Source organism: Vitis vinifera, chromosome 6, assembly GCF_030704535.1.
Source record: "Vitis vinifera cultivar Pinot Noir 40024 chromosome 6, ASM3070453v1".
Taxonomy (NCBI): Eukaryota; Viridiplantae; Streptophyta; class Magnoliopsida; order Vitales; family Vitaceae; genus Vitis; species Vitis vinifera.
The window spans coordinates 8,256,910-8,267,213 of record NC_081810.1 but is presented as its reverse complement, the minus strand read 5'-3'; the positions used below and the strand labels follow the sequence as shown (position 1 = coordinate 8,267,213).

General features: G+C 36.1%; 3 protein-coding genes across 3 annotated transcripts; 2 read left to right on the top strand and 1 right to left on the bottom strand.

The window, feature by feature from the left end:
* Positions 1-2,102: 2,102 nt before the first annotated feature.
* Positions 2,103-3,535, top strand: LOC104879521 (GDSL esterase/lipase At1g58430). The gene is made up of 3 exons (XM_010652548.3): positions 2,103-2,726; positions 2,831-3,092; positions 3,192-3,535. The coding sequence occupies exons 1-3, from the start codon at positions 2,103-2,105 to the stop codon at positions 3,374-3,376; spliced, it is 1,071 nt and encodes a 356-aa protein (XP_010650850.3). The 3' UTR covers positions 3,377-3,535.
* Positions 3,536-4,757: 1,222 nt separating this feature from the next.
* Positions 4,758-6,054, top strand: LOC132253921 (GDSL esterase/lipase At2g31550-like). The gene is made up of 3 exons (XM_059737297.1): positions 4,758-5,372; positions 5,460-5,724; positions 5,843-6,054. The coding sequence occupies exons 1-3, from the start codon at positions 4,758-4,760 to the stop codon at positions 6,052-6,054; spliced, it is 1,092 nt and encodes a 363-aa protein (XP_059593280.1).
* Positions 6,055-6,196: 142 nt separating this feature from the next.
* On the bottom strand, positions 6,197-8,909 carry LOC100255378 (uncharacterized). Its single transcript, XM_002272831.5, has one exon. The coding sequence runs from the start codon at positions 8,246-8,248 to the stop codon at positions 6,365-6,367; it is 1,884 nt and encodes a 627-aa protein (XP_002272867.1). The 5' UTR covers positions 8,249-8,909; the 3' UTR covers positions 6,197-6,364.
* Between the last annotated feature and the right edge of the window lie 1,395 nt (positions 8,910-10,304).

Sequence of the window (10,304 nt, the reverse complement as noted above, 5' to 3'; positions counted from 1 at the left end):
CCCCATTTCAAAGAAGAACCATGCATTTTAAACTTGTTAAGATCTTAAGAATTTGTGCCAAATCTTTTTAAGAATTTTCAATGGAGAAATCAAGAGTGGGTGAGATTTATAGTCTCATATATTCAATATAAAATGCATTGTTCTTCATGTAGCTCACTAAAAGTTAAGATTGAACTCAAACCATATCATTGAAACAACTTGGGAAAGTAATATTTTATGCCTTATTTTTCGTGTTCCCAAACATGGAGCAGGATTTCATGGGAGATTTGATAGAATAAATTAAAATTTGTTAGCAGAAATATTAATAATATCATCATTATTGCCAACTTCAGTACTACTAATATCATATATAGCTAATCCAAATATCACATAAGGCAACCTTCTTAACCCCACTATCATAAGTCTGCAAAACCATTCTCTTCAATCCCACATAAGGCTCCAATACAAGGCCCAGCTCAAGCAACTGTAGAAGTCTCTTTTGGGCTCAATGAAATTAGAGTTGGACCCAACATTGAAAATAAGGTCCCTTTTTGTGTGTCTATGTATACATAATACTACTATGTGTGATGAAATATGTTATGTCATGTTTATACTCGATTTATAAAATGAATAAAAAATATAAAATGAAATATATATTATTTTTAATGTTAAATATTTGTTTAAAATAAAAATTATATTATATTTTAATATTTACTATTAAAAAAATATGAAATTTCTCTTATGTTTAGTGTTTTTTTATTAACAATATTGATAATTAAAATATTTAAATTATGAATAAAAAAATTTATATTATGTTTTTCAACATATAAAATACTTCTATACATTAAATAATACATATAGTATTATCTAACAATATATTTTATAAATATTTTTTAGTTCTTCTTTTTTAATCATAAATTTAATTTTTTATTTTGAAAAATAAGAAATATAAAAAAAAATTGTTGAAGAAATAAATTTATGATGTAAGGTATATATATATATATATATATATATAAAGAATATATAAAAAAAAAAAAGGAAATGAATAATATATTCTATCTTTTATTCTATCTCATATTTGATTGAATATAAGATAAAATAAATGATAATATAATTTATTATATCCCATTAGCAATCAAATATACGATAAGATATATTATCATCTCTCTTATCTTATTTCATACTATATTCAGTCAATGAAAAATAAGATATATTATTCTCTCTTATCTTATCTCATACTATTAGTGAAATAATATTGAAGGTTATAGAAAATAAATTTAAAAATAATTAGGAAATCAAAATATTATTATTTTCATAATTTATTTGATTAATTGCAAGTATATTAGAATATTTTATTGAAGCATTTTAAAATTAAAATAAAAATAAACAAATTCAATATATTTATATAATTATAATGTATATAAGACATAATAAAAACATCATTTTTAATCATATATCTCATTCCATGACACGTGTATTATATAAAATTTTAATTATATTTCCTTTTAAACAAATCTTATCATCAAAAAACAGGTTACACTTTTTTAATCAACTCATTTTCCAAAAAAATAAAAATAGAAAAAAAATATTTTTAAAAACTAAAAAAATGGAAAAATAAAATTTATTTTTAAAAAATAGAAATGGAAAATAAAAACTAAAAAAAAGGTTCTCCAAACTAGTTGCAACCTTTGTCTCTTGCATTTCTAAATATGTTCATAATAACAGCAATAATAATAATTAATATTAGAAGCATTTGAATATACAAGGAAAATACACAAACAAAATCGATGTAGAAAGAACTTGCCTAAAATTTTATGATATGTAAACAAATCAACTTTCACTTGTAAGTTTTAAAGGAAAGGATTGATTGCTTCAAAAGGCCAAATGATATTAGCTGTGGCATTTGAATGAATAACAAGAAAGAGATGTCCCAAAATGGGCAGTATATATGATCCCCTTTCCATATTTTCCTCTCTTTACGTACAACTTCAGTTCTATACAGAATTCAAATCTCTCGAAAGAGTGATTATAAGGAAAAATCCTTGATTCCCTTTTTACGATTCCCATCTTACTACTACAAAAACCAACCCCATTTCATTGAGAAAATAAATAAGATAGGGAGAATGGCACCAATGGCACCAAAGACCCTGATCTTCATCCTTCTGATGCTTGTTTCCACCACCATCATCCATACATGCAGTGCCCAAACTGACAAAAAGTTCCCTGCAATTCTGACCTTTGGAGATTCAACTCTGGATACTGGCAACAACGACTTTCTTGAGACACTATTCAAAGCCAACTACAAACCTTATGGTAAAGACTTTCCTGGGCAAGTCCCTACTGGGAGGTTTTCTAATGGAAAACTTGCGTCTGACATTCTGGCCTCTCTGCTGAAAATTAAGGAGACTGTCCCACCTTTCCTGGACCCAAATCTTTCCAATGATGAGCTCGGTACTGGAGTCAACTTTGCCTCAGCAGGAAGTGGGTATGATGAGCTAACCACTTCTGTATCAGGGGTGATCCCAGTGAAGAATCAGACTCAGTACTTTGAGGATTATATAAAGAGGCTCAAGGGAGTTGTTGGGGAAGAAAAGGCTAAGAATATAATAGAGGGGGCTTTGGTTATTGTGAGTGCAGGCTCCAATGACCTCGTCTTCAACTACTATAGCTTAGCCGGCAGCAGACGTCAGCTTAGTATCACCCAGTACCATGATTTTCTGCTACAAAGGGTCCAAGACTTTCTCAAGGTAATAAACAGCTCAATTCACACAATCCTCTCTCTCTCTCACTCTATATATATATATATATATATATATCTCATGCAGGTGTCATTTGGGTATTTGATTTATAGGCTATATATGATCTTGGAAGCCGAAAAATAGTTGTTGCTGGGCTTCCTCCAATTGGGTGTCTGCCAATCCAGATAACTGCAAGTTTCAAGTCACCAAGCAATAGAACATGTCTGACGGATCAGAACTCAGATTCTCAAGCTTATAACAGCAAGCTTGAAACCTTGCTGGGTCAGTTAGAAGCATCATTTCCTGGAAGCAAATTTGTGTATGCAAATCTGTTCGATCCAGTGATGGACATGATCAATAATCCACAAAAATACGGTATGATTTTTTTTTCCCTCATGATCAGATGGTTAAGTAGTGTGAAATGATTTAGAACTGACGGGAGTGTTTGGGATATATGCATATGATTAATAACAGGGTTTGTGGAAACCAACAAAGGATGCTGTGGAAGTGGGTTCTTCGAAGCGGGACCTCTCTGCAATGCGTTATCTGGGACATGTGACGACACTTCCCAGTATGTGTTTTGGGATAGCATTCATCCTGCTGAATCAGTTTATGCTCACATAGCCCAGAACTTGAAGGAACTCTCAGACAAGCTATAATCAGATTCACAGATCAGCAATATTCATTGAGATTTATTGGTGATCTCCACATCTTCTTCTTCTTGTGCTTTGGAGTTACGCCTAATTAATAAACCAGAGCTTTTATTAGCCAGATTTAAGCATCAAGGAAGTGACTACTGACTGCATGCCCGGTTCTTCTCTTTTTGGATCCTTTTGAATTTTGATTTAATAAGAAATACAAATATTCTAACAGAAAGCAATCTATATAAACATAACCTAATATTCATTTAAAAAAATAATTTCATTTCTCCTCAATGTTGTAACTCGGCGTAAAGAAATGAAAAGGTCCAAGAATGTTGAAAGTTTCTCTTGATAATCATACGGAGGTGATGTTAATATTTATGAACTCTAAAGATTTACAAAGATTATAATAAGATAATAATTTGAATTTCTAGGATAAAAAACAAAATAATAAGATCCAAAAACTATCAACTTGTCAACTAATAGACAAGTGATAAATGCAAGGTTGGTAACTATTATCTTCATCAATTGGACATTGTACAATATCTTTATACTTGAAAATCTATTTTTTGAGAAATCGAGAGTTGGTAAAATAGTCTTAATAAAAGCTAATTTGACTAGCCCTCTTTATATTATGAATTGTTTTAAACTTACAAAAAGAAATTATAAGTATATAGATAGAATCCACGGTATTTCTTATGATGACCAAATATAAGGTCGATCTAGGAATTAGGAGGGTAAAAATGTTTATAAAACTTCAATTATTAAACTAGAATGGAGAATCCTTATGGATAATGATAACATCTAAGCTAAGATCATGAAAGAAAAATATATTTAAAACAACTACTTTTTCAATATTTTCATAGTTTGGAAAGAAATTAATTTCAATAAAAATCAATTTTTGAAAATATAATTCCAAAATAATTTAAATAAAAAATAAATGAAAATGTACTATTTGCACAATAATTTCACAAGTTTCCTATCACCTCTGTTTTGTTTGGCTAAAGGGCATTTTGGATTTTAACCCAAAATTCAAGCATATATGACACCCTCTAAGAAGTTTGACTTTGACCCAGACTGTTCATCAATAACATGTATGTAACATAAATCAACACTTCCAACTTCTAAAATCTAAAGCCCATCTTTAAAAATCATAACTTAAAACAATTTAATATAATAATAATTCAACATTAATCAAATTTAGGACGTTTTGTTGTTGACCATTTTATTACTCTGTCCCAACTCACATCAAATAGACCTTACTACCGTTATCTTCCTTTGTTGATCCTGCAACCTACAAATCTGCATTTACTCTCAATTCCCACCTCACTACTAAACTAAGTGTAATGATCCTATAAATACAACAAACCCATTTCATAGGGAAGACATCATCTCAACAATGGCAATTTCAGCAAACACCCTCTTCCTCCTGAGCCTTGCCTGCAGCACCACCATCCATATATGCAATGCCCAAATCAACATAACTTTCACAGCTGTTCTTATCTTTGGTGATTCAACCATGGATACTGGCAATAACAACTATGTCAATACACCGTTTAAGGGTAATCATATCCCTTATGGCCAAGACTTTCCAGGCAAAGTTCCTACAGGGAGGTTTTCTGATGGGAAACTGGTGCCTGATATGGTGGCCTCCTTGCTGAAGATCAAGGAGACTGTACCACCTTTCTTAGATCCAAAAATCACAGACAATGAACTAAAAACTGGAGTGACCTTCGCATCAGCTGCTTCTGGATATGATGATCTAACTTCGGTTTTATCACAGGCGATACCAGTGTCAAAGCAGCCTAAGATGTTTAAGAAGTATATAGAGAGGCTTAAGGGAGTTGTGGGGGAACTGGAGGCTATGAGGATTGTGAATGGGGCTTTGGTTGTTGTAAGCTCAGGGACTAATGACTTTTGTTTTAATTTCTATGACGTACCCTCCAGAAGGATTGAGTTCAGCAGCAATGGGTACCAGGATTTTCTGCTGAAAAAGGTAGAGGATCTTTTAAAGGTAAGAAAAATCTCTCGATCTCTCTTTGATCTCTCCCCTGACCCGACCCTTTCTCTTATGTTCATCATCTCTGAATTTGATATGTAGAAACTATATAATCTGGGTGGCCGAACAATGGTCATAGCTGGGCTTCCTCCAATGGGGTGTCTGCCAATCCAAATGAGCACACGCTTTGAGCTTCCGGGTATTTTTCGGGTCTGTTTGGAGGATCAGAATTCAGATGCTCAGTCTTATAACAGCAAACTCGAGAAATTGTTACCTCAGATACAGAACTCACTTCCTGGGAGCAAAATCTTATATGTAGATATATATACTCCATTGGATGACATGATTAATAATCCAGAAAAATACGGTAAGATTTAGTTATCTTAATTTTTCGACAAAATACAATTGCATAAATGAATAGAAAAACCTGGAACTACACCCATCAGTTGTGTTAATTAACCGATGATATTTACTTACATGTACAGGTTTTGTGGAAACCAAGAGAGGATGCTGCGGAACGGGGCTCGTGGAAGCAGGGCCTCTATGTAATTCACTCACTCCAGTGTGTGAAAACGCTTCCCAGTACGTGTTCTGGGATTCCATTCATCCCACCGAAGCGGCTTATAGGGTGCTTGTCGAATACTTGGAGAAGGACCTGTCAACCAAGATACATAATTCCGTCGGAGAAAAAAATTGATTTGGGTGTAGGATTGTCCTCTTTTGATTAGTTTATTATAATTCATGTATTTCCATTAGCTGCTTGGAGTCATGGAAACATGGAAACAAACCTGGAAAATTTAAAGAAAATTTGTGTCTCAAACTTGGTTCAGAAGCCCAAATTCCTTGAAACCAGTTTCAAATTTCTTCATTTCAAGTAAAGATTGCACACAAACAGAAATGGCTGTGATTACATCCATATACTGAAAGATTTCGTGTAAGCTTAGACTAAGCTAATACAATACATTACATCAATTCATCCATACAACACTATGATCACTGTCTTGGCTTCACTTTCCTCCACCACCACCACCACCTCTCTGAAATAAGCCGTTAACCCGAGCTCCAATTTCTTCCACAGAGTACTTGATAAGCTTCTCCGGATGCTTCCCGGCTTCTGGAACACTCTGGAGCCTTCCAAGGAAGTTGCGGTAGACCTGAGACAAGTTCTCGACCACTGAAATCCTCAGCTCCTCTCTGAGCTGTTCATCGAAAATGAACCAGGTAGATTGAGCCCTGCAGGTCTCATCAAAATGCAAGTTGAATAACTTGAGCCTCTCTCTCATGGTGTTCAATGAGGGGTTTGGAGCCAGTGAGGTATTGTCTGCCTTCAACACTGCCAAAACCTTATTCCATGAGCTTCTTTGATAGTTCACTTGATATTGTCGGATTTTTGCAGTGTGTTTCCGGATCCAATCGTCGCCTAAGAGCAATCCCAGTTCACTGTCTTTAACCTTTTGAACAATGTATTTTCCATTATTCATCATGAAAACAGAGCACAAGGCAGGGTCTCTGTAAATCCTCGATTTCACCTCCAGATTGCTCTCCAACAGCTCCATTATCCAAGCCATTTGAACTGATAATGAGGAAGATGATGTTCGATCATCGATGCTTTCATTGAAGACTTGCTCCAGAGTTTGTCGGGAGCGGCAAGCTGCTCGGAGGTAGTTCATCACATAGCGGGTGATGGGATGAAGGCCACCGCCGGGAACCTCCGATTTTGCAGGGTCCCGCCGGATTAGATTCTCTAATTCCATTAATATTCCTCTGATCGCTTCTCCTAACCTTCTCCAGATAGTAATTGCTTCGTTTCTAAGCAACAAACAGTACTGATCGGAGAACACGGCTTCAAACTCAGGCATTAAGTCTCTCAGAGTTTCAAACACGTCAAGGACTTTGAACAACCGTTCTGGCGATCGGCTGCCGATTGCCACGGCGTCAGCAAAATTTAACAGCTGAATTGTGGAACCACGGCATACCTCCATGAAGGAGAGATTGGCTGCGGAGGAGAAGCCGAAGAAGACTCGATCGCAGAGACGCCGTTCGCTGGGGAAAAGAATCCGAAGCGCCACGGTCGCGGCCTTGGTCCACCGCTCGATTTGGTCCTCGAGATCACACCACGCCATTTTCTGAATTTCTTCGATGCTCAGCTTCTGTAACCCTAACCTAGAAATGCTTTCCTCCAAGAACTCTCTTCTGCAACTACTGTAAACATGCGAACACTCCTTCCCGAACCCTGCTGCAACCATTCGTTTCGCGATCTCGTGCAGATCGTTGATCGTGACCGACGGTAAAGCGTCGATCAGGATATCATAATCGGAGATCGGGTGCGCGATGGGGATCTGGTGGTCGTCGCCGCATCCGATCATTCCTCCGTCGTCGTCTTCATCCTCTGAATCGAACAGGTAGTTACCAGCTGACTCGCCGGGTCCTAAGGGTCGACTCAGCTCGAACGACTCGCCACCCCGTTCCATCAACGACCTGAACTCATCCTCAACGCGAAACATCGCCTGCTGCAACAAATCCTCGGCGCGATCCAAACACGCGGCCACGGATTTTTCCCCAGTCATCGGATGCCACTCCCTGAGGGTGGCGATTAATTCGTCGACGGCGTCGAGGAACGCTCCGGCATCGACGGAATCCGCCCAGATGGGCTGATCTGCCGCCACGTACTGGGAGATCTGACGGTCAAGAGACTTCAGAGTGTGTTCCAGTGCAGCGCAGCTTCTAGGGTCCCCATCACCCATCTTCTCCGACAACTTGTCACGCGAAAATCTGCCGTCAAAGTTGGAGAAAATCTGGAGAATATCATCGGCCGTCGAATCATTATGGCCCAGCGTTTTGGCTATGTGGCGCGCTACAGCTAAAAGCTTCTCTTCACCGTGCTCAGCCATTACCACTACGACAGGGTTCGCGTTCCACAGACCATTAAAGATTGGAAGGTACAAGAGTACTACTTATTTCTTTTGTCTTTAGCTTCCTGAGGATTTGCATGAACTCAAGTGCCATTAGGGTTTTTCAGTTTTGAAATTGACGCATAGACTTTTAATGGTGTGGAAATTGAGATAGGAGGGTAGAAAAGTTTTCTCGAGAAACGCGGTTTTCGTGAGTACCCATAAATCATAATAAAGAAAAAGGAAAAAAGAGGAAAAGAAACGCGGAAGAAGAAAGACAGCAACGTTAAAAGAAAAGGTCAGAGTGCATCTCTTCGCAATTCTTCCCAACATTTTTCCCAACATTTTTGACTTTGTGCTCTTTTTCTTTGTGAAATTAATTTTCTACCAAAACAAACACTGGTGCAAGCCTCGAATGGAAACAGTTACAGGGAACAGCTAAGTTATTAATTACTTGGATGACTTGATATCTTTATTAATCCTGAACACAAAATTACTTTGTATCTCAGTGTGATTTTGGTGACTGGATTTGGAATCGGACAAGTAAAAGTCCAAAGGGTATAAGAACAAAACTTGAATGACCAAAAGGAACCGCCAATTTTAAAGCCATGTATAAAGGAGATTCTGAATAATTGAAAAATGGTCTAAAAAAAAAAAAAAAAGTTTTAGAATCAGAGAAAGACCAGAAAATAAAAAATAATTAAAATTTAGCCGCATACAAAGGAAATTAAAAAGAAATAGGAAGTGGAGCTTCCGACATCCTGTTAGAACTTAGAATTATAGTTGGACCAAGGCCCACAATAGAGAAAGAAGTGACAACAATGCCTTCACCACACGTTACTGGCGACGACGACTCATTATATGTCATTTCGTTCTCTTAAAGTCGACTCCATATCAAGTGTTCGCCCTAACGTTTTAATGCACTGAATTTTATTTTATTTTATTTTATTTTATTAATTTTCCAACTCTGCGAAGAATGACATAAGCCATGAATTGTACTTTGTGGGGCCTTGTCGAAGGCATCCAGGAAAAAGGGTGTTTTTTCCTTCTTTTTTTCTTTGGCATTTTCAGTTGGTCCTTTTCCTGCGTTTGGTCCATTCACTGTAACAGAATGAAATGGTCTCCAAATGAATCAAATAATTGCATGCCCCTGAATTATTTCTAAAGTTACCAAATTATTCTGCCTGCCTCAGAATTTTGGGTTGCTCATACGGACGTTTATGTCCCTGAGAATAACTTCATAATTTTCTGATAAAACTAGAGCTGGGCAAGGCAGAACAATCCACCTTTTTCTAAAATTCTTCATACTGTTTCTATCAATTCACCGCTTTTCCATAGCAACGGAAGAGCAGCGTTTTTTTCTATTTACAATGTCTAATCTCATATGAAATGAAACTGCTTAGTTACCACATGAAGCATGCTCGAGCTCTGCGTAGGGAACGAACATGAAATTATATTCAGAATAAAGAAATTGAGAAAATGCTTGACAACTTTTTTCGAAACAGGTTTTTAAAATAACTTTTTAAATATTCTCAATTTTTTTTTAAGAATAGTTTTTAAAAAAATAATAATAATAATGCAGGCAAATCATCCAAGTCAAGAAGAAGTAAAGATATGATCAAAGCAATCAACAGAAAAATCAATTGAAAACATGTTTCCCCAAAATAATTTGTTTTCTATCAAAAAATTTGTCATTTCAATCGACCCCGTTATAAATAATGGCTAATACTAGGATGACAAGGCAAAACAATTGACCTTGAGTCATTTTACTAATCGCCTTGAATAAGCAGGGCGATTCAAGGCAACACTCATCAGAAGAACAAACTAGCATATATATTGACAACCTGCAAAATATATATATACATGCTCCTCAAGGGGTGAATGGTTGCCAATATTTTCCAGGTTGTCAATATATATGCCACACTTAGCTAAAATCACAGAAGATCCTCTCAAAAAATAAAAAATAAAAAAACCTCAACTAACTAAATAAATGCATAGATGGGAATTTTTGTTCCGCCTCTGCTATACAAGAATGCATGGATTATTACTCCCGTTG

Coding starts and splice junctions, on each gene's coding strand:
- LOC100255378 (XM_002272831.5), bottom strand. CDS start 8,248: ATGGCTGAGCACGGTGAAGAGAAGCTTTTAGCTGTAGCGCGCCACATA.
- LOC132253921 (XM_059737297.1), top strand. CDS start 4,758: ATGGCAATTTCAGCAAACACCCTCTTCCTCCTGAGCCTTGCCTGCAGC. Junction 5,373..5,459: donor AGGTAGAGGATCTTTTAAAG/GTAAGAAAAATC, acceptor TTTGATATGTAG/AAACTATATAATCTGGGTGG. Junction 5,725..5,842: donor TAATAATCCAGAAAAATACG/GTAAGATTTAGT, acceptor TTACATGTACAG/GTTTTGTGGAAACCAAGAGA.
- LOC104879521 (XM_010652548.3), top strand. CDS start 2,103: ATGGCACCAATGGCACCAAAGACCCTGATCTTCATCCTTCTGATGCTT. Junction 2,727..2,830: donor GGGTCCAAGACTTTCTCAAG/GTAATAAACAGC, acceptor TTTGATTTATAG/GCTATATATGATCTTGGAAG. Junction 3,093..3,191: donor CAATAATCCACAAAAATACG/GTATGATTTTTT, acceptor GATTAATAACAG/GGTTTGTGGAAACCAACAAA.